The sequence below is a fragment of the Heloderma suspectum genome, chromosome 4, assembly GCF_057233095.1.
Source record: "Heloderma suspectum isolate Gila_16-S chromosome 4, 16-S_ref, whole genome shotgun sequence".
In the NCBI taxonomy this organism is placed as follows: Eukaryota; Metazoa; Chordata; class Lepidosauria; order Squamata; family Helodermatidae; genus Heloderma; species Heloderma suspectum.
The window spans coordinates 311,837,627-311,861,085 of record NC_139461.1 but is presented as its reverse complement, the minus strand read 5'-3'; the positions used below and the strand labels follow the sequence as shown (position 1 = coordinate 311,861,085).

Below are 23,459 nucleotides of genomic sequence, written 5' to 3'. Positions count from 1 at the left end.
GGCCTTCCTGTCCTGCGCTCTCTCCCGGAGTGTGCTCAAGTTCATATTCATTGCATCGGTGATGCTATCTAGCCATCTCATCCTCTGCCGTCCCCTTCTCCTTTTGCCTTCAGTCTTTCCCAGCATCAGGCCTGAACTAATTGCATATTTATATTTTATTTGTTTGATTTATACCCCACCTTTCTTCCAAAAAATGGCACTCAAGGCAGCTATGGCCCTCAAGGTGAGCTCGTCTTTCCTACGGCCTACTCTTGGAAATTCAAGTACCCACTTGGGCCGAGGGGCAGCAGTGGGGAAGAAGCATCACCTGCTGTGAAGTGTAAAGCAATAGGAGATTCCACCATGTGCCCAAAGGCAGGGCTCTCCACTCAGAAGGCCCCTACAGATCAGCTGACACAATCTAGCCCATCATTACCACAAACAGAGAGGTGCAGCTGGACTGCAGGACAGCTCATCAAGAGGAGTCCCAAACGTGAGCCAAGCTACGCACACCACAGCACCTCACTTCCCAAATATTACACATTTGGGCGTTTCAGCACTCAGTGCGCTGTGCCACATATTTGAGATCCAGTTCCCAAGGTACGGTAGCAATCAAATTGCAATATTTGGCAGGTGAGACCCATTACCAGGAACAGATGCAGCTCACTCTAGCATCTTATACACACAGTGAGAAAATAGGTACTGTTGTTATTCAACATGTGCTGTTAGAGGCTAACCTCCTTTTTGCTCCTCACCTAGAAAATGCATTTGTAAATACTGAGATATCATGAATCTATATCTTTTTCTGTGTACCATACTGATTTATCTTCCAAATACTATAATTTTCAGACTTTTCAAAACATAACATATTGCTGTAAGATTGGGGGTTTGGACAGGAGAGAGTTAATGAAGCCAAAAGGGTCCCTGAAACTCCCATAATTGTCAGTGGCAAAGCTGCCACGGGCATCTTTTGTTAGGGAGACTGCTGGCTAAGTGGTTAGGGGATGCTTTCTAGATGGCTAGAAAATTCCTAGCTTTCCCCAGCTTGGTGCCCTCCAGCTGTGTTGGACTACACCTCCCAACATCTCAGGCACCAGGTTGGGGAAGGCTGACCTAGAAGGTGCTGAAAGGGGGCATGTTTTTTCCCCTCCCAGTGCTAAGGATGATGTAATCGAGGCCTGTCTGTGAAAGGGAAGAAAGGGGACAAATTGTGGTTTCCAAGTGAGATAGTGAACTGAGTTTTGGAGACTCTATATCCTAACAGAATCAAGAGGTTCAGAGGTACCTTTCTCTCTGGAGGTCTGATGTAGCGCAACATATTTGACTGTCTGCTGGAATGTTAACTTTAAGGTGTCTGCCTCCACCTATGCCCAATCCGTGTATTTGTCAAAGCATTCAAATGTTACACAACAGCATAAGCCTACAGTGACCTCCCTCCGAAGGAAACCAAACCTGGGTAAGCACTGTGCCCCAGAACTTCTCACCAGAAAGGGAAGTTAAGGGCCAGCGTAACAATAGACTGACAGCATAATAAGATCTCGTAGCCAAAGCAAGACAGCTGGGTTGTCCCCAACGGCCAAGAAGTGCATTCAGGCGCTGGGAGTGCTGCATTTGAGTCAGGGGCTCACCAGGATTTATATGTTATCACTGAGAAATTCTGTGCCAATATCGGCCTAAAAAGGCCTCACAAAGGTTGACGCAAATCCAAAATTCAAAGAATAAAATGCAACTTACAAAAGTTTTAAGGAAGCAATATCTCCACAATAGGTTTAAAACAAAAACAAAAACACAAAAGCACCTCCAACCTAAACCCACCCTTCTCCATGCCGAAAAGTAAAAAACAATCCCAGCCCTCAACATGTCAAAAGATCTCAGGAGTATCCCCCGCCCCCAATGACCCAGAGGGTCCTAAACACAGACTCTCCCCTGCAGCAATGCTTCTCAGCAGGAATACCATCAGGACATCCAGGGATCCCAAGCCCAGCAGGGCTGGCTCAGTTCCTTCCCAGTCAGCTGCTCTTTATAAGGCTTCCAGGCAGGCTGTCGGGGCAGAGCAGGTGGGAAAGCCCAGCCTTGAGAGTTTCAAACACACACCATGAGCCCTGGTGCTGGCCGCATTGCGGGGTGTAGGCTTGCTGGCAGGGCTTGCTGTGTCATGTGAATCTGGCAATGGTGGCTTGTTGCTGTGGTCAACAAGCCAACCCAGAACCCTACAACACACCATGGGCTCTGGATGGCCAACTACAGCTTATTTCCCCCTCTGTGGTCATGTAACCCGATCTCTGTATCTCCCCTCGCTTTGCAAAGTAAACAAACCTGGAACTTGTGAGTAGAAAAGTCAATCTGAGCATGTGCAAAGAATATTTCCCTTATTCTTGTGCAATCACAATCACTCTGCCAAATGTCTTGGGTTAGAGGTAAAGGATTCTAGGGTACGGCCGAGATTGTCAACATCTTTTTTTCTTGCCAAGGGCTGCCTAAAAAGCTGCCTAAAAAGCAGAAAATCAACAGGTCGATATGGAATTGAGGTGGTAAAAGTAGCACCTGTTGAATTTCTGCCTGTTGTGCAGCTGTTTCAAGGCATAGGATTGTTTGGAAACCATGTCTGATTTGCAAACGTTTCTAATTCCCTGCACCTCCCATTTTAGAAATTAAGCACTGAGAAGTAGGTACAAATCTGGAGTATTTGCATATGGCCCCCTTGGGGCCTGAGCCGGAAAATCCAAATTGTGCCCCCTAGCAATAATATAACAATAGATTAAAAAACTGACAATTTGCTGCCTTTAGTGGTGCACAAAATCTGTTGCCCAAGGCAGTAAGTATGTAGGTCCAGTTGGATGAGTAGCTCAGTTTGCAAGATCCGAGCAAAGAGGAACCTGGTTTTGGGCGGGGGCGGGGAGAGATAGCAGGCTGTTAAGGATAATAGTGGGGAGGCACAGTGACTGAATTTTCTCCCATGAGATGGCAGCAGGCCAACTTCTGAGCATGCCCCCAAATATTATGAACTCACAATGAATTATGCAACCATTCAGTATTGCATATATGGGCTTATTTGGTTTTCCGCAACATTTTACAGAATTGCAAGCACTTTGGGAAGGAAGGAAGGAAGGAAGGAAGGAAGGAAGGAAGGAAGGAAGGATGGAAGGAGCAGGGCTGCAACGGACAACAAGAAAGGGGGATACAGAGTGACAGGAAAAAGCAGGGAGTTATTCAGAATACTAAATTGCTGGAGATATTTTTACAACACAAGCCTATGAAGGTTTATTCAGAATTGTCCCACTGATTTCAGTGGGTCTTTCTCCTTCGTAACTGTGCACAGAATTACAGCCTGCAAGCCTCATGCACTCTCCGAGTCTTGGGCAGATGAGTGCCCTGATCCAGAGGTCCTTATACATTCACATGCACACATCACACACACAGTTCTCTCATGTGCATGTGGGATTCCATGCATTTCAACAGATCAAGCATGGATTGATTTCTAGCCTCCATGGATTGATTTTCTCCTATGGGGAGAAAAATCATAAACACTGGATCTGGGCAAGTGCCTGCAGATTGCCACAGTCTTCAGATTTGCTTCTCACAAGATATTTTGCCACTCTGGGTGATTGCACGCTACTGGCCAAGAACCCCTGAAAACATTGCCTTCCCAAGGGTTGCTTGTGCAGTTGGGTTGGCCCAGAATGGTCTCTTGCTCATGTCCCGTTTGTTTCCACCAGGTTTCTACACAACCCCCAGAGAGCATCTTGCCCAGGTCCCCCTCGGCCTTGGCAGCGCCATTCCACAAGAAGGTCCTGCAGGTCCCAATCCAAAGCTTCCATGTGCCCTTGAAGTCTGCATGGCTGCAGTTATTTTACACTTTCTTATTTCAAGCTACACCCTGCTTCCCAGCAGTGCCCTTGAAGAGGCTTACCAAAATGAAAACACATGACACATATACAATTCAAATTCATTGCCACAATTAAAATGATCAAAACATACAGCCCACAAAACATCAGAGCATTAATGCTAATCTAAAACAAAATATCCAAGATGATAAATTCCCCATTGATCTTATGCCAGGGAGAAAGGAAACCTCCTGGAGGGGACCGTTTTCTCACAGTCTTCCTCAACTGGAGGCCCTCCAGATGTGGAGTACAACAATACCCATCACTCTCAGCCAGCACCCTAGTTGTGGGCTTCCCACAGGCAGCTGGTTGGCCACTGTGTGAATCAAATGCTGGACTAGATAGGCCTTTGAACTGATTCAGCATGGCTTTTCCTATGTTCTTATGGTGGCTGGGATCTGGAGGGCGACAATTTGGGGAAAGCTATCCTAAAGAAGGCAAGGAGCTGGCCTGCTCAGTCCTCCCTGGCAAAGTTCCAGAGAAGCAGAGCACTACCAAAAAAGCCAACGTCCTAGTTGCATGCAGCAGCCGTTCTCTGATGCTGGCAGAGCCCCCAATAGAATAAAGCCTCCCAGTCCTTGGATGACCTTAGGGCAGCAGGAGGACGGTGAGGGAGAAAGCATCCCTACAGATCACCTCTGTTAATAGGGCTGCAGGGGTCAGATCTTGCTGGTATCCCAAACCTTTCTGGGTAATGCTCTGACACAATAGTCTAAATAATCCAAGTAATCTAAAACTCTTCCCTTTCTGGACCTACCCAATCCTATCCTGATCTAAACAGAATGCTAAATCAAGAATACCCCCAGGCTTCCATGCGTAGTCTCCGATGCACGTTGGAACAGGCCCATAGTTGCCATAGCAGGCGGGGGCTCCTGAGCTGCCCCCACGCCAGGAATCCTGACAGGGATGGCAAAGTCCTCCAGCACCGAATGCCTGGGGGGCCCAAGGCCCCGCCCAAGACCCCCTCAACCAGCTCAGTTATGGAGTCCGTTAGGCAGTGGGGTGGACAGCATGCTAACAGAATCCTGAAAACCAGGTTCACACACACTTGATGTAGGTGGTCTAATGGATGGGGAACCTACAAGAGAAATGGAATCCATAAAGGCTATGGTGACAACCCCACCCCCTGTCCCTGATATCCCACTGATGCTGCCCAGAGAGCCCAGGGCTAGATCTATCCTAGTGCTTTACTGAAACTGTTGGGGCACATCACACATGCAATATACCGCTGTTGTGGGGCTATTTCCTGCTTTTTATTCCACATTATCCAGTGTACCGCAACACACGTCATTGTGTGTCCTATGAGGTATAAATGCACAAGAGGGATATAGCGTTATCACGATGGGATCGTAATGATATGACACCATGTGTAGATCTGGCCCCGCTCCACTGTGGGCTGCTTCCCTGCTCCAGTGATACAGGCCAGGCACTCATATCAGAGCTCCCTTGCCTGCAAGAGACTGCAGGATGATCAGGGCAACTGTGTTCAGTCAGATGTTTCCTGAAGACTGCATGAAATGAAGAGGAACTAGGAACGTGGACCCAAAGCATGGGCTGGCTATGAGAAATCCATTGCTTTCTGGTCTTCCTTGTAAACGTTAGGGTTGTTGGGTTACAATAGTGTACTACGCGAGTTCTTCTTTCCAATGCTTCCCCTAGACCTACCTTCTTCTTCAGTCCGCCTTTTGCCAATGCCCTGCCTGCAACACCCATTGTTTCCTTGGGCTTCTGGCTTTCCAGGGCAGGGGCGGCTCTGTCCCACCTCCTTGAGCCACCTTGTCTCTGCTCCAAGCCCCCTAGCAACCCTGTACCCCGCCCATAACATACATTGCCACCCTTCTCACCCATGAACCTTCTCAGCGACCAAGCAAGCCACAACTGCTTCTGGTCTGGTTTGCATGGAGGCCGTCTGTGGTCTTGAAAATAAATGGTGCAGATGCAAAATGATGCTCACGGACAAGATGCCAGGCTTGCGCATGAATGCATGACTGCGTGTGCATGTGCATGCACACACACATACACACACACTTGGAATCAATGAGATGAAATCGCGGAGTCTGAACACATCCCGAGTCAAAGCATTGGTCCATCTAGCCAAATATTCTCTGTTCTGACTGGCAGCAGCAGGGTATCAGGCAGAGGTTTTTCCCAGTCCTAGAACCCAAAGATCCTACAACCAGATGCCAGAAACTGAACCTAGGACCTTGTGCAGACAAAGCATGTCTTCCACGACAAAGCTGGCGGCCCTCCCATAGAGTCTACTGATGTCCCCAGAACTGTGCTAAAAAGGGTCTTAAGGGTTGCGGGGAGGGAAAAACAGCCTCGCATTCCTCTTTTTCCGGGCACAGTTCATCCGGTAATAACTCATCACTTCTTAGAGACAACCGTACACTTTCTGCACCAAATCCAGCCTTGCTAATGGGTTTAGCAAACCGCATTTAACTGGTCAGTGGAGCAAGCGCCACAAATACCAATATTAGGAAGAGGCTGATACACAGCTCAAGAGCGACTGCAGCTGGGAGGGCCTTCCTGAGCGGGACAGCTTTAATTGGCTTAAAGCCCTGGCTAGTGGAGCTGATCAGGGAGGGGGAGGGAGCCAAGCTGAGGAGCAAACTTTGTCCCTGTCGCCATGCCATTTTAGTCCAGCCATTCACGGGGTTTATTGACCTGGGCAGGCTTAAGAGCAATTCAATCCACCCTTGGGTCCATGGCTGGCAGCTTATTTTCAGGCCTGTGCGTACCCATGCTAACAACACGTCCAATCCAAATTCTGCGTCAAGACAAGCTGAATTCCGAAACCTGACCATGGCATGCAAATGAAGCAGATTTGCATAACTTCCCTGCTTTGACCTCATTCCTTCTGGTTTTCCTAGCTGTGGGGAGGTCAAGGCAGCGTGAAGAACAGCAGTGAAGCCGGGGCCCTGACCACTGGGGAAATTATCCAGCCACTCCTCTAGCTTCAACGGGCGAGCGTTGACCTTACACTCCCAAACCTACAGCTGTAGCCATAAAGGCTAGAAACTTGCCCTTTAAAAATAATAATGAGATACTCAGGAAGCTGGATCCTGTGCCCGCTACAGCCCAGTTCTGCTTAGTTTCTATCCAAACTGACTGATGCATCTCTGGTGGAGAAGAAGCAATTTCCTAAGTGAACCACAGGCCAGGGCACACAGCCCCCTTCCGTCTGGGGCCACTTTCCTTTCCTCTGCTTTGGGTGGCCAAGGCAGCTCCAAGGCATTTTGGGGCCTGAGGCTGAACATTCAATTGGGTATCTGTCTCTTCCCACAATTTAATATAGGGGCACACTCTGCTGAGATGTTCTCCCGTACAGACCCCACTGAAAGAATAAAGGCACATTAGTGGAGGGCCTCTACAGAGGAGTGTGCAAGTTACCAATGAATCATGCACTGCAGGAGGTTCTGCCTCTGGGGTGATTGGATGTGAGAGACCCAGATTCAAATCCCCCTTGCTCAGCTATATATATGGTGGTCTTGGCAGGAAGTTGCAGTTTCTCCACCTCCACCTACCTCCCAGGGGTGTCACAAGGAAAAATAACCCAGAGCAGATCTGCAGACGTTGTGATCCAGCAGCAGGTCAAATGCCACCCACTGGCCATATACGGCCGGCCACCATGGGCTTAATAAACCTGGTTTTGCTTCCTGCCTGGGACAGCAAAAAATGGGTGGATGCATGCGTGGATGGGTGGAGAGTTGCCAAGCACCCAACAGGCTGCAATTATTGGCAAGTGGGCTGCATTCTTCTCAGTGGCTCACACATTTTGTGTAGCCGAAGCGTTTTGCATGCCAAATGGTGCTATAGAAAAGTTAAGCAATAGGAGAGTCTGAAGGGTCTTTGCAAAAGTACAAACCAAATTTGAAAATTCACTTTGAGTCACTTCTCAAATAGATAATGCAAGAGCTTAGCCCTGCCTGGATGTTATACCCACTGGGGTCTTCTGAATCCCTAAGATCCCAAAATGTAGGGCCAGCCCCCTGGGAGAGCACAGGACATCTGCAGAGGTGAGCGTGCATATAAGTTCAGGGACCCTGGGAGCAAGCCATTGGAAAGAAGCAGTGGCTGGGGGTTTCTCACTCAGTGTCCATTTTCCCCTCTCCAGCCCCCTGCCAGTAAATCTGCGGTTTCTGGAGCTAAAACCTACTGATGATACACTTGACTGACTATGGTGTGTTCAAATGCAATTTCTTGTTCTTTCTTTTAAAAAATGCCCCTCTTGCGTTTCATGGCTGGGAATCGGGGCGTCACAAACTATTTTGGGTCTCGGATCCTGCCAGCCCCAGCTCAAATCAAGCCCTCAGCATTCATTCATGCCCAAGCATGAATTAGCATATGCTTTCAGAACTTCAACATTTTCCTTAAGCTGGCAATTAGCAATTTCCTCCATTCAGACTGGCAAGCTGCACTTCACGAATCTGCAACTGTTGAGCAGGTTCTTGCTGGAGCTAAGTAGCTGGGGGCTTCTCAATGTCCAAACAGCAAAGAACAAAACCACACAAATCTTCAATGGTGAACAGCACAAAAGGAAATCTGTCAGCCCCTTTTGCAAGCCCTGCACGTGGCATTCCCCGATGTAAGGGAAATTCAGATTTACGCTATGTTGCGAACTGATGAAATCCACTGAGGCTGCATTTCTCTATGAAGAGAACTGCGCTGCGTTCCCTTGTCAATTTCCCATGTCAGCAGCTGTGATAGGACTGGGCTGGAATCACGAATGGGAGGGGGGACATTGCCTGCCCGCTTTGGAATGGGAATAGAAACAGCCAAGGAGGCCATTGCTGTATTAATAACAGGTGCTCTGGGTTATCGAGTTTTCCCTGTCTGACCAGAGCCGTGACAATGGAGGCAAACACACCCACATGGCATCCCTGCCAGCAGACAAGGCCTCACCTTACCCAGGAGCGTACGGGCGAGAGAACCCCCTCCTACAGCTCCAATTTGCACGATCGATGAATAGCTAAGCAGACTCTTTCAGGAATTCACCATTGTCTCCTGCCCAGCTCCAACTTCCCCAGCAGAAAGATCCATTACAGGCTGGTTGGGCTGGGAGGGGAGTGGAGGGAGCTCAGGGACTCAGGAAAGGGAGAGCTGTCTGGGGTGGAAAAAGCAGAAGGGCAGCTCAATAGTCTGGCCGGAGGAAATAGACCTGCCGGGAAATGAGCATCGAAGAGCCCTGGGGTGGAGAGGGGTTCGGTGTGCCTTCCCCATCTGTGCTCTCTCTCAAGCCAGCTCCCAGAGGGCTGCTGGGCTCTTGCTCATGGCTCTGCTCCTTTGGGGGTGGCCAAGGAGTAGGATAAAATGCAGGGGAGGAGGGGAGGGGTGATGAGGAAGGTGGGCTTGGGCTAGGAAAAATGAAACAATTGTGTCCTCTTTCCAAAGGGAGAGGACTTTAATTTCAACGGAGCTGCAGACACTGTAGCTATCTGAGAGGTGGCCATGCTGCAGGGACTCAGACCCTGCAGCAACCATCTCCCAGCCTCAGCTTCCCCCCTGCCCCCCCCCACCAACTGAAGGATGCAGGCAATGTATCAGATCGCCCACCTCCAACAGGGTGCTCTCCAGATGTGTTGGACTGCAGCTCCCATAGTGTCCTGTAATGATGAGAGTTGTAGTCCAAGCCGAGTGGGGGGCAACCAGGTAGAGAAGGCTGTACAAGATGCTTGGGGACCTTGTTACGACAAACAGGCCACCTCAGCCCACTCTGAATTCTTAGAAAGTTCAGGGCATGGAGTGGAGCAGGCAGAGCGACTCCAATTGCTGCTGGGGACGCTGCACAGTACAGTGGCCTCCATACTGGTCATTCCATCTCTGACACAACTCCGCCCCGCACGAGTAGTCCCTGGCCGCCCTGCCCTCTGCCCTTGCATTCCATTTCACAGGCCCCGTTTCCCCTGGCCGATGACACACCGTAGGAGAGCCCCACTTACATAGTTGCAGGCCTCCCCCTCCCCTCCGCCACATTGCAGTGCCTTAAATACATCCTATTTAGTACAGCACTTAAAACAACCGCACACCGAGCACCAAATCAGGATGACACCCGCCTCGCCTTTCTGCTTCTTGCCGCTGAGAATCCCGACCCCACAGCAACGGTCCTTTCGGATTTGAATCCGAGACTCCCGGCCCCCTCCCCCCGGAAAGGGGGCGCCTTCCAACTAAGCCGACCTGGGACTGGGAATTGTCCCTCAAATGCATAACAGGGGCCAGGCAGGTCTTGCTAGCCCCCCGCCGCTCTGAGCCAGAAGATCACAGGAGCCCCTCCAATTCGCAGGCTCCTGAAGCGCAGGTCCAGGGCCCCAGGGTCGCATCCTGGGGCAGGAGAAGTGGGAGGCCTGCCGGGGTGGAGAGAAGCGGGGAGGGGGCCACTCCCGCCCCCCGGGCGCCCGGCTACACAGCTTCGCGGCGGTGTGGCACGGAAAGCCTGGGGAGCCGAAGCCCACGCTGCCGGGCCCGAGAGCAAGCCTGTCTTTCGGGGGAGTGGGCAAGGGGGGGGCTCGCTTGCTCGGGAGGGAGCGGCCGACATGCGAGGGGCCCGGGGTGCGCGCGCGGTGCGTGCGCGCGCGCGCGAGGCGGAGGGAGGGAGATCGTTTCTGGCGCCTCGGCGGGGGGGGGCGTTCCCATTGTGGCTTGGAGGGTGCGAAGCCCCCGTCGCCCAAAAGCGGGCCCTGCCCCCCGCCCCCCTTCAGAAGCCGCTGGCCACGCGGCCTCTCCCGCCCCGCCAAGCACGGCGGGCAACCGGCCGCAGCAGGGCGGGTGGGGAAGCACGAAGGGGCGCCCCCGGGGTCGCCCGCGGGGCCCTCCGCGCGCACAGCGCCCCTCGGCGCCCGGCCCCTCCCCCGCCCCGGGGGCACGCGGCACGCGGGTCGGCGCCTTCCTACGTACCGCCAGACCTGCCCGAGCTGCAGGAGGTGGATGAGGGACTGGAGGATCCAGACGCAGAGGCGGCAGCAGCCGCGGGGGCCGGGGCCGGGCCCGGCCCGCGGAGGGGGCGGCGGCGGCGGCGCGGGGCCGGCGCGGGCGCTGTCCTTGGCGCCGCCGCTGTCCTTGGCGCGGAGGGCGGCGGGCGCCGTCGAGGCTCGGCCGGGCGCCGAGAAGTCGTAGACGAACCACCTGAAGCTGAGCAGCTGCACGACCAGCGAGGGCAGCAGCACGAAGAGCAGCGTCAGGCCGAACCACCAGTACTGGCGCCGCAGGTAGTAGTCGGCGGCCAGCCACAGGTCGCTGGCGCCGTCCGAGAAGAAGACCAGCAGGGCGCCCAGCACCCAGCAGCAGTCCAGCACGCTGTACTCGCGGCCCGCCGGCGGCGCCGGCAGCAGCGCGGCGGCGGCGGGGCTGCCCGGGCCCGGGTGGGGCGGCGGCGGCGGCCCCCGGCGCGCGCCCCGAGCCAGGCTGCTGCTGCAGCTGCCGCCGCCGCCGTCGTCGGAGCCCTCCCGGCGCAGCGCCGCCGCCGTCGACGAGGAGGCGGCGGCGGCGGCGGCCGCTCCTCCATCCGACTTCGCGGCCATGTTGGAGGAGAGGCGGAGGGAGAAAGGAGGGAGAGACGGGGACTTCCGGATGGCGGGGGAGAGGGAGAGGGCTGGAGGGGAGCGGGGAGGAGAGTGGCCGGACTGGGGAGGGGGAGGGACGGAGGGGAGGGGAGGAGCGGGCAGGCAGCGCCCCCCTCCCCTCTCAGTCGCCCCCCTCCCCTCTCAGTCGCCCCCCTGCATCAGGCGTGGAGGGCGAGCGGGCGCCGCAAGTCGGAGAGCCGCCTGCCCGCCTCCCTCCCACTCCCACTCCCCCCTCGCTCCTCCAGCCCGCTTGTTCACGGCAGGCTCCTCCGGCGGCGACGGGAGGCTCCTCGGGGCGGCGCCCTGCTACCGCGCTTCGGCCGCGCCCTCGTCGCTTCCCTGGGTTGCCTCGGTCCCGCAGGGGTCCCGTCGGCCTCTGCTCGCGCCTCCCCGCTCCATTAACGCCGGACACCCGCCCGGCCACGCCCCCATGCCCTCCTCCCTGCCCCGGCTCCTGAAGTCATCCCTCCTGCAACCTGTCTGGAACTTCGTGCTCCCCCCACCCGCCAGTAAAAGGTGAGGGGGAAAGAGCCACGGACCCGCCCCGCCAGCCTAGAGCATGCCTCCCGTTGGGAGAAGCTGCTTCCCCTTCCCATATTCCATCCTCCGCGCCCTTTCGGGATCCTTCTGCTGTTCTCGTCTTTCCACTGGAGAAGGGGGGGGGGGGTCTTGGCAAGATCTGGCAGTCTCTTGGGTGGGGCAAGAGGGGGCTACTGCTGCTGCGTCCGCTGCTCAGTACCAATATATAGCCCTCGCCAAAGATGTGCTGGGAGCTGTACTAATCACATCGGCCCCGCAATTCTCGCTTGGAGGACGCTTTGCACAGATAAGACAGCGAGTGTGTGTGTGTGTGTGTGGGGGGGGTGTTTGGGATTTGCAGCCTGCTGGAGAGTGAGCGAGACCTCTCGAATCATTCTGCACCCCCCCCCCGCCCCCGCAGGACCCAAGAAGAGCACCTCCCACGCACCAACTTAATCCTGGTTGAGTACAATACCTCTTGCAGGGCTGGGGACTGGAATGTGAGTCCAGCCCATCAGGTGTGAGTCGTGTGATCTGTGCTGCACTCTGTCCTCCGCTCTTCATGAGGGAATCCCACCCACACCCTGCCACCCACACTGCCAAGTGGCTTTATGGAAGGGATACTTGGGTTGACCGCCACTGCAAAGCCTCCCAAGTTCCTCTTATGCCCTCAGAGGGTTCAGCTGGTGTGAAGATTTTGTAATCATTTGGGGGGTGCACTTCATGCCCCCCGTTTCAAGGGGCAGATACAGAACAGCCTTTTGAAAATGCTAGTAGTTAGGCTGCCTTGCACAATGTGCCTACCAAATTTCAGGTTTCTTCCCTCTCCTCTGTAAGCATATGTGAGCTCAATCCTATGCATGTTCATTCAGAAGCAACTCCAGTTGTAGTAATTGGAAATTACTCCAGGTAAATGTGCACAAGATTGCAGCCTTGATGCTTTTTTGACACATCAGTGAGTCAGCCAGGCAAGCAGTCCTTACAATGCCTTTCTACAGAATCTACACTATAGATGATTTTTTTACATTGTAGTTGGATTTTTAAAAATTACATTATTTGTTATGTCACAATCAAAGCCTTAGGAAATGGCAAGCAAGATGTTATTAAATAAAAATAAAACAGAATATTTCCTCTTTTCTTCTTTGCATTCATTTCTTCCTCTGTCATTATGACAGGCCTGAGCAACTCATGGCCTGTAACCCAAATGGGGGCCTGTCTTTATGTCATTCCTTGTGATCATGCTCTGGCAAGATGTCAAAGAAAACCCTCCAGGGGCTCACAGCCTGGACAAATGATGGAGAAATAATTTCCCAGTAATCTTTAGTCTCCCCCAGGGTTTAGCTAATTCCCCTGAGCAGAAAGGCAAAGGAAACATTGTGCAGGAGGATCCATAGAATCTCAGAGGATGAAGTTTCCTGTAGGAACTTCAAGAAATGAAGATTTTAAAAATTGGCTAACAAGAGAGAGAAAGCCTGCAAAAAGGGCAGACCCTGAAACCTCAGAACAGGAGAGAGAAGGCTTGAATGGAAGGAGCTTGACTGAGATCGGGCGTTTGATTAACTGTCAATCTTGCTCCAAAGAGAAAAACTAGGACTGTGTGGTGTCATATCTTCTTCAGCAGCATGTAAGAAACATGGCTGAATAGAACCAGCAACTCACAGTTTCAAGATGTGCCTTTTTAGCAGGGGTTTCAAACCTCCATTCAGCCCTAGAATCAGATTCACTTTTGGAGAAGCGGGTGGGGTGGGGAGGCTGCATTCCAGTGGTGGGCAGGTCCAAAGGCAAAGCGGGGGTGAACAAAATACCAAAAACAATTGCCTTCAAGCCCCCCTTGTGAGCTTCCCCCAAAACATCTCATTGGTGCTGTAAGAAGCAAAAAGCTAGGCTACCCGAGGAATCTTTCATACAGTGGAGGCTGGTGGCTCCAATGTCAGTGGGGTGGTGGGTCTAATCCGGGTTTAAGCCAGAACTCTAAAGGTACTATTCAAAGCGCTTCTCACCTTGGCTAGCTGCTTTAGAGCTCTGACTGAAATCTGGAGTGGATTCACCTCCCCATTGACATCGGAGCTACCAGCCTCCACGGCTTTCACCTGATCAAGTCAGGTTCTCCTTGTGTTCTTAGAAACAAGCAGTGTCAACTCTCAGGCCCAGGGGCCAAATCTGGCTCTCCTGGGGTCCCAATCCAGCCCTCTGGGGGTCCCCAGATGGCCATGCCTCTTTCCTTACCCCCCCCCCCCGCTGACTACTGGTGTTTTGGTGATTTCCCAGCCTTTGTGCATTTCACCCCCCCCCCACCCTATTCTAAGACATTGAAATGCCTCTCAAGGCTTAGTTACTGGCAGTATGAATGTTCACCTGAAATATTCTGGTATTTTGCCCCTCCCCACTTTTGCCTTTGGTCCTGCCCCTTTTGAATTCAGCACTCAGGCTGAAAGAGGCGTTATAAATGGTTGGATGGATTCGTGTCACACAGGTCTGTTGGGGGCTACTAATGATGAGAACTCCAAATGGGATCTCCGTGGACGAGGGCAGTATACCTCTAAGGGTGCAAAACTGTGCATGTTTAGGCAGAAAAAAGTCCTACAACATCAGCATTCTCTTACCAGCCATGCTGGCTGGGGAATGCAGGTTTTTTAGAAGCTGCTTTTTACCAGGTCAGAGCATGGCTCCATCTTGCTCAGTATTCTGACTGACAGGAACTCTCTAGGGATTCAGAGAAGTGTTTTCCGGCCCTACCTGGAGATGCTAGGGGTCAAACCTGGGACTTTCTGCATGCAAAGCAGGGGCTCTACCTCTGAGCTACAGTCCTTTCCTGTGTGCCAGCATGGCCTTTCCCAGATGGTGGGGACAAAAGTGGGCTCTTGGCTGGTTCAAGCCTTACGTGTGGCTTCTTGGAGGCCTGGTTGGCCACTGTGAGATATCAGGGTATATGGATCTCTGGTCTGCTCCAGCCAGGTTCTCCTTACGTTCTTATGTTGATGCCTCCCAACTTCTCTGTTCTAGGCTCCTCAGCTCAGCCGTGGTCTGTGCCTGCCTGCCTCCAGCATGACCTTCCCATGATACTGTTATGCAACCCACTTTCTGACTTCTGCTCCCCCACCCCCATGGAATTTGCTTCCAGTGCTTCAGTCCCCATCCTGCCATCACCCATACCTTCAGTACTCTACATACTTGGCTGCTTATGGAGCAGTCCAGCACTGACTGACACTTCAGGAAGGGAGGGCAGAACAACACCTCATATGAAGTGATTAATAACCTGCAAGTCAAGATTGGGCGGGTTACTTCAAGTCAGCATGTGCATTTCAGACCTTTCACTTACCTCATGGGAGCTGTGCAGCTTGACAACATTTCACCATTAGCCCTGCTCACAAGCGTTTATTCTGTGGCATTCCAGCCTCTGCATAAGGAGAGTTCTAGGTGAGAAGTGAGAGGCAGGTGAGAGCCAGTTTCCAAGTCTGTATTTAGTACTTTGGGTTTTGCTTGGTTATTGTTTTGTTTTCCTTTCATGAAAATGCTTCAGTGATGCTGCTGGTGGTGCACTTTGTCAGAAGCCGTCAGATCAGATGCTTGTCTGACTCATGGTGAGCTGTTCCCTTGGCTGAGGCTTAGCCAGGGCAGTCATGCCATGCTTAGGAGCTGGGGAGATAGACCGGGGATGGCGGGGGTGGAGAGAGGGCTAGCAGCACCACGAGAAAGATGGAAGAGGTATGCAAAGACTCCCCTCCCCCTTTGCCGCCCCTGCTCAGTAAACCTGTATACAAAAAGAGCACCCATTTCCTAGAACTAGGTCTGGACAGGGGTCACAGTCCAGGGGCAAAACACATGCAGGAAGTCCTGGGTTCAATGTGCAGCAATTCTATTTCACAAATCTCAGCCAGCAGGAATTGCGTTCATGCTGATGGCATCTCACAGGGTAAGAGCTAAAAGCTGGAAGACTGCAGAGCTTCCAACACAGAAGTCATGATAGACGGGGCTGTGGCAAAGAGCCATGGAGAACAATGGAGGGATCCATTTAAATTCGCTAAAGGCAAGTGGAGGCTGGTGGCTCCGATGTCAGTGGGGCAGTGCATCTGCTCCGGGCTTCAGTCAGAACTCCAGAGGAGCTCTCCAAGGTGCAAAGCCTCCCTTGTTCAACATGCAGAGCACCTTGGAGAGCTCCTTCAGAGTTCTGAGTGGTTCTGACTGAAACCTGGAGCAGTTGCACTGCTCCACGGATATCGGAGCCACCAGCCTCCACAGTTAAAATATCTGATTTTTAACAGTATGGCAGGGATGGGACCCCCAGGCCTGGGATCCAAATCCAACCCTCCTGGGTTTCCCAAGAGGGCCATGCCCCCTTCTCCTGGTCCCACCTCTTTCCCCCAGTCAGTGATGGTTTGGTAGTTTTTCAGCGTTTTTCTCCCCCTTCTAAAAGATGGAAATGCCCTCCCCAGGCTTCGTTAGTGACAGCAAGAGGGTTAGTTTTGGCCCCACCCCTTTTGCCTTTGGCACTGCCCCCTTTTGCCTTCACTGGGACATGCCCCTGGGCACTTCTCCAAACCTGAATTTGCCTCCACCCCCCCCACCCCCCGCTGAACAAGGTTCCCCACTCCTGCAATGTGGCCCGATGTTATTTCATATGCAAATCAGGCCATGTGCAGCAGCTTCTATCAGAGCCTTTCCTCAGATTATGGAAAGGAGCTGAATATAATTTGCTATTCTGAAGAGCCATAAAGAGAATCTCCAAGCACCCCATGCAGCATATTCCACCCATATTTTTGCCTGTAAAGTAAGGGCGGGGGGAATGTACTACCCTCTGTCAAAAACAAGAGTTAAACTTGATATAATTTCCTTCTTGTTTGCTTGTCATTGCAAAATTAATAAAATTGTATTATAAAACATAAACTGGGAGTAGGTGGTGGCAAAAAAATCATCTCAGGCAGCAGGGCCAGAAAGATCCTTTAGGGCGCTCATGCGTGGTGCAATAAACCCCACTGGACTAGATGGCCCACAACTGGACTCAGCAGAGGGCTTCTCTGGGTGTTTTTGCTGGCTCTTTCCCACAAAGTAATTGTTTTGTTTCTTTTCTTCCGAAGAAGTGGGCCAATCAGGACAGCTTCAGCATGGTCAGGTTCCTTTGGCTGTAAGGACGATGGAATTTTGTTGTTGTTGTTTATTCGGTCAGTCGCTTCCGACTCTTCGTGACTTCATGGACCAGCCCACGCCAGAGCTTCCTGTCGGCCGTCGCCACCCCCAGCTCCCCCAAGGTCGAGTCCGTCACCTCCAGAATATCATCCATCCACCTTGCCCTTGGTCGGCCCCTCTTCCTTTGGCCTTCCACTTTCCCTAGCATCAGCATCTTCGCCAGGGTATCCTGTCTTCTCATTATGTGGCCAAAGTACTTCAGTTTTGCCTTTCATATCATTCCCTCAAGTGAGCAGTCTGGCTTTATTTACTGGAGTATGGACTGGTTGGATCTTCTTGCAGTCCAAGGCACTCTCAGAATTTTCCTCCAGCACCACAGTTCAAAAGCATCTATCTTCCTTTGCTCAGCCTTCCTTATGGCCCAGCTCTCGCAGCCATAGGTTACTATGGGGAATACCATTGCTTTAACTATGCGGACCTTTGTTGTCAGTGTGATGTCTCTGCTCTTCACTATTGTATCAAGATTTGCCAATGCTCTCCTCTCAAGAAGTAAACGTCTTCTGATTTCCTGGCTGCAGTCAGCGTCTGCAGTAATCTTTGCGCCTAGAAAGACAAAGTCTGTCACTGTCTCCACGTTTTCTCCCTCTATTTGCCAGTTATCAATCAAGCTGGTTGCCATAATCTTGTTTTTTTTGAGGTTTAACTGCAACCCAGCGTTTGCACTTTCTTCTTTCACCCTCGTCATGAGGTTCCTCAGCTCCTCCTCGCTTTCAGCCATCAGAGTGGTATCATCTGCATATCGGAGATTGTTACTGTTTCTTCCAGCGATTTTAACTCCAGCCTTGGCTTCTTCAAGCCCAGCACGTTGCATGAGGTGTTCTGCGTACAGGTTGAATAGGTAGGGTGAGAGTATACAATCCTGCCGTACTCCTTTCCCAATCTTAAACCAGTCCGTTGTTCCATGGTCTGTTCTTACCGTTGCTACTTGGTCGTTATGCAGATTCCTCAGGAGGCAGACAAGATGACTTGGTATCCCCATCCCACCAAGAACTTGCCACAATTTGTGATGATCCACACAGTCAAAGGCTTTAGAATAGTCAATAATACAGAAATAGATGTTTTTCTGAAACTCCCTGGCTTTCTCCATTATCCAGCGGATATTGGCAATTTGGTCTCTAGTTCCTCTGCCTTTTCTAAACCCAGCTTGTACATCTGGCAATTCTCGTTCTATGAATTGCTGGAGTCTACCTTGCAAGATCTTGCGCATTACCTTACTGGCATGTGCAATAAGTGCCACTGTTCGATAATTTGAACATTCTTTGGTGTTTCCCTTTTTTTGGTATGGGGATATAAGTTGATTTTTTCCAATCTGTTGGCCATTCTTGTGTTTTCCAAATTTGCTGGCATATGGCATGCATCACCTTGACAGCATCATCTTGCAAGATTTTAAACAGTTCAGTTGGGATACTGTCGTCTCCTGCTGCCTTTTTATTAGCAATGCTTCTTAAGGCCCATTCAACCTCACTTTTCAGGATGTCTGGCTCTAGCTCACTGACCACACCATCAAATCTATCCCCGATATTATTATCCTTCCTATACAGATCTTCCGTATATTCTTGCCACCTTTTCTTGATCTCTTCTGCTTCTGTTAGGTCCTTGCCATCTTTGTTTTTGATCACGCCCATTTTTGCCTGGAATTTACCTCCAATGTTTCTGATTTTCTGGAAGAGGTCTCTTGTCCTTCCTATTCTATTATCTTCTTCCACTTCTGCGCAATGCTTGTTTAAAAATAATTCCTTATCTCTTCTGGCTAACCTCTGGAATTTTGCATTTAATTGGGCATATCAGAGGACAGGAAGGCCTGGCGTGCTATGGTCAATGGGGTCACAAAGAGTCGGACACGACTTAACGACTGAACAACAACAACCCCCTATCACTGTTGCCTTTTGCTTTCCTTCTTTCTTGGGCTGCTTCCAGTGTCTCAGCAGACAGCCATCTTGCCTTCTTGGTTTTCTTTTTCTTTGGGACATTTTTTGTTGCCGCCTCCTGAACAATGTCGCGAACTTCTGTCCATAGTTCTTCTGGGACCCTATCTACGAAATCTAGTCCCTTAAAGCTATTCTTCACCACCACTGCATATTCATGAGGAATATTAGTGAGCTCATATCTAACTGATCTGTGGGTCTTCCCTATTCTCTTTAGTCTGATTCTAAATTGTGCAACAAGAAGTTCATGATCTGAATTACAGTCAGCTCCAGGTCTTGTTTTTACCGACTGCATAGATGTCCGCCAACTTTGGCGTCAAAGGATGTAGTCAATCTGATTTTGGTGTCGACCATCTGGTGAAGTCCATGTATAAAGTCGTCTTTTAGGTTGTTGGAAGAGAGTGTTTGTTATGCACAGTGAGTTGTCTTGGCAAAATTCTATCAGCCTATGTCCCGCTTCATTTTGTTCTCCCAGACCATGCTTGCCTGTAATTCCAGGTGTCGTTTGACTACCCACCTTAGCATTCCAGTCTCCTATAATGAAGATAACATCTCTTTTTGGTGTATTATCCAGTAGGTGCTGCAGACCCTCATAGAACTGATCTACTTCTGCTTCTTCAGCATCTGTGGTTGGGGCGTTATTTGGATCACTGTGATGTTAAATGGCTTACCCTGAATTCGAATTGAGATCATTCTATCATTTTTTGGATTGTATCCAAGCACTGCTTTATCCACTTTATTTTTAGTTATGAAGGCTACTCCATTTCTTCTGTGGTCCTCTTGTCCACAGTAGTAGATCTGGTGGTCATCTGATGTGAAGTGGCCCATTCCAGTCCATTTCAGTTCACTGACACCCAAGATGTCTATATTTAATCTTGACATCTCCCCAATAACCACATCCAATTTGCCCTGGCTCATAGATCTTACAGTCCAGGTTCCTATGGTGTGTTGATCTTTAGAACATCGGATTCGTCGTTCACCTCCAGCACCGTCGGTAGCTAGCCGTCCTTTCAGCTTTGAGCTAGCTGCGTCATCACATCTGGGGCTAGTTGAACTTATCCTCTGTTCCTCCCCAGTAGCATTTTGACCATCTTCCGACCTGGGAGTCCCATCTTCTGATGGTATATCGACATATCTCTGGTTGTACTGATCCATTTAGTTTTCACGGCAAGAATACTGGGGTGGGTTGCCGTTACCTTCCCCAGGAATCGTATTTAGTCTGACCTCTCTGCCATGACCTTCCCATCTTGGGTGTCCCTTCACGGTTTAGCTCATGGCATCATTGAGGTGCTCGAGCTCCAGCATCACCACAAGGTAAGAACTTAAAAAAAACAAAACAGTCTTGGAAGAATCGAAAGCTTGATGGGATAAGAAGGCAGGTCCCTCCGTATAACAGCCCCCTTCCCTTCCAGTGATTAACTTATCACACTAATCATCCAACAAGAAGCTCAAATAATTTAATAAAGCAGATGCACAGAGAAGGAATAGTAAGACAAGAGACATTTTGCAGCCCAAAGGGGGCAGACCTGAGCGCCATGGGGTTGCATGCAGAAGACCCCTGGCACTCAGAAACCCACTTCCTGGGCAGCAGAGGCCAGCTGCAAATTGACCCTCAGTTATTATCTCAGTGGGTCTTGGAAGGAAAGGATGTCCACTGATTAATGGGTGCTTTCAAGTTCAGCCTGCAAATACCCTGGGCTGGTCAGCTCAGTGGAATTCCTTGGAAACCTGGAGAGAGGCAGCAGTTGTGAACTTGAGGAGAAAGACAGCAGTAGGTGGCTGGGAGTAGACATTTGGCAGAAGCGGTCTGTAGGATGCAAAACCCTCCCTGGAAACCTATGATTCACTCTGGTAAAGACAAAGGCAAGAAACTCTTGGATAAGGACAATCAGGTCCTGAATATCATCAGAAGCTGTGTTATACAGACCAGTGGTCCATCTAGCCCAGTATCGTTGACACTGACTGGCAGTAGCCCTCCAGCATTCCAGGCGGGATCCTTTTCTAGCCCTGCTTGGAGATGCCGGGGATCAAACCTGAGATCTTCTGCATGCAAAGCAGGGCCTCTGCCATTCAGTTATGGTAATTCTCTGAGGATTCTCATAGAATCATAGGGTTGGAAGGGGCCTGCAAGACCATCGAGTCCAACCCCCTGCTCAGTGCAGGAAGCCTGATTCCCGGGCGGTCGCCCATCCAAGTACTAACCAGGGCTGACCCTGCTTAGCTTCCAAGATCAGACGAGATCAGGCACATCCAGCCCTTTGCTCGTCATAATTGGGATAACCCTGGGTAATCAGGGAAACTGGGAACGGAGCCTCCATCCTGCATTTGAGACCCTCTGAGACCAGTTCAGCATTTATCCTCCCCCCTACACACACACACACACACATCCATTATATCATTCTGCTGGTGAGCAACCTGCCTCCCAATTCATCTGGAGAGGTGGAAATCCCTTTATTCCAAAATACAGTGAAATAAGATTTGATTTGTAGCAGGGATGTGTACAGGAAGCGGCTTGCGAAGAATAGAGGCAAATGAAAAAAGAATGAGTATCAAGAGTACCACTAAGCATGAACAGAGTGCAATTGCTTTCTTCACAACTAGTCTCCAAATTTCTGCAGTGATGTGTGCCAGGGGTATGTGTGTACAGTTTCCATGACAGATGGACTTCCAGGCAGGGTTGAGACCTGGCAACCTAGTATGGCTCAGTATAACATGAGAACAGACTTAAACACAAGGCATAGTTCTAATCTAATTAAGCCTAGAAGAGAATCTTTCATTTGCATCTTAACCTCAAACACCCAGAAAAGGCACTTCTCCTTTAGATTCCTCCCCCCACCCCTCGCTTTTGAACATTCAGCCAGAGGAACAGTTTAGGGCAGCCTTCCACAACCTGGGCCCTGTTTCCATGACAACGGAAGGAGAAGCTAATGGAGGAATACTGGATGTTTTTTTTTAAGGAATCAGCTTTGCTGCGATGTGGTCCATGCAGGGCTCCATGAGCAGGTTCTCCAGAGCAGTAAAAGTCGCTTCGCAGAACATACTTCCTGCTGGGAGGGGGTGGGAGTGAACATCATCTGACTGGCAGGGGCTGCTCAACCAATAAGAATCATAGAATAGTAGGGTTGGAAGGGGCCTACAAGACCATGAAGTCCAACCCCCTGCTCAATGCAGGAATCCAAGTCAGAGCATCCCCGACAGATGGCTGTCCAGCCTCGTCTTGCCTCCAGTGTGGGAGAGCCCACCACCTCCCTAGGGAATGGGTTCCATTGTCATATTGCTCTTACAGTCAAGACGTTTTTCGTGATGTTCAGCCAGAATCTGGCTGCCTGTAACCTGAGCCCATTGTTCATTCTGGGATGATTAAGAACAGATCCTGGCCTTCCTCTCTGTGACAACCTTTCAAGTACTTGAAGAGCACTATCATATCCCCCTTCAGTCTTCTCTTCTCAAGGCTAAACATGCCCAGTTCTTTCAGTCTCTCCTCATAGGGCTTTGTTTCTAGCCCCCTGATCATCTTCATTGCCCTCCTCTGAACCCGCTCCAGTGTGTCTGCATCCTTCTTAAAGTGTGGTGCCCAGAACTGGACACAGTACTCCAGATGAGGTCTAACCAGTGCTGAGTAGAGGGGAACTGGTACTTCATGGGATTTGGAAGCTATACTTCTATTAATGCAGCCCAAAAGAGCATTTGCCTTTTTTGCAGCCACATCACGTTGTTGGGTCATATTCAGCTTGTGATCTACAACAATTCCAAGATCTTTCTCGCTTGTAGTGTTGTTGAGCCAACTATCACCCGTCTTGTAACTGTACATTTGGTTCCTTTTCCCTAGGTGCAGAACTTGGCATTTATCCCTATTAAATGTCATTCTGTTGTTTTCTGCCCAGCACTCCAGCCTATCAAGACCACTTTGAGTTCTGTTTCTGTCTTCCAGGGTATTAGGTATCCCACCCAATTTTGTGTCATCTGCAAATTTGATCAGCATTCCCTGCACCTCCTCCTCCAAGTCATTAATAAAAATGTTGAAGAGCACTGGGCCCAGGACTGAGCCCTGCGGTACCCTGCTCGTTACCTCTCCCCAGTTTGAGAAGATCCCATTGATAAGCACTCTTTGAGTCCGATTCTGTAGCCAACTGTGGATCTACCTGATCGTTGTTTCATCTAGCCCACTTTGAGCTAGCTTGCTCATCAGGATATCATGGGGCACTTTATCAAAATCTTTGCAGTAGTCGAGGTGTATGATGTCCACAGCATCCCCACAGTCCACAAGAGAAGTTACCTGATCAAAAAATGAGATCAGATTCATAGAATCATAGAATAGTATAATAGGGTTGGAAGGGGCCTACAAGGCCATCGAGTCCAGCCCCCTGCTCAATGCAGGAACCCAAGTCAGAGCATCCCTGACAAATGGC

The 23,459-nt window shown here is 50.8% G+C and overlaps 1 protein-coding gene across 1 annotated transcript in view; it reads right to left on the bottom strand.

Annotated features, from left to right (window-relative positions):
- Positions 1 to 11,498, bottom strand: part of XKR7 (XK related 7) — a 65,596-nt gene extending 54,098 nt beyond the window's left edge. The window contains exon 1 of the mRNA XM_084854553.1: positions 10,758 to 11,498. Coding sequence (XP_084710679.1) covers positions 10,758 to 11,380 — 623 coding nt within the window. The 5' untranslated portion in view covers positions 11,381 to 11,498. The remainder of the gene's footprint in view (positions 1 to 10,757) is intronic.
- Between the last annotated feature and the right edge of the window lie 11,961 nt (positions 11,499 to 23,459).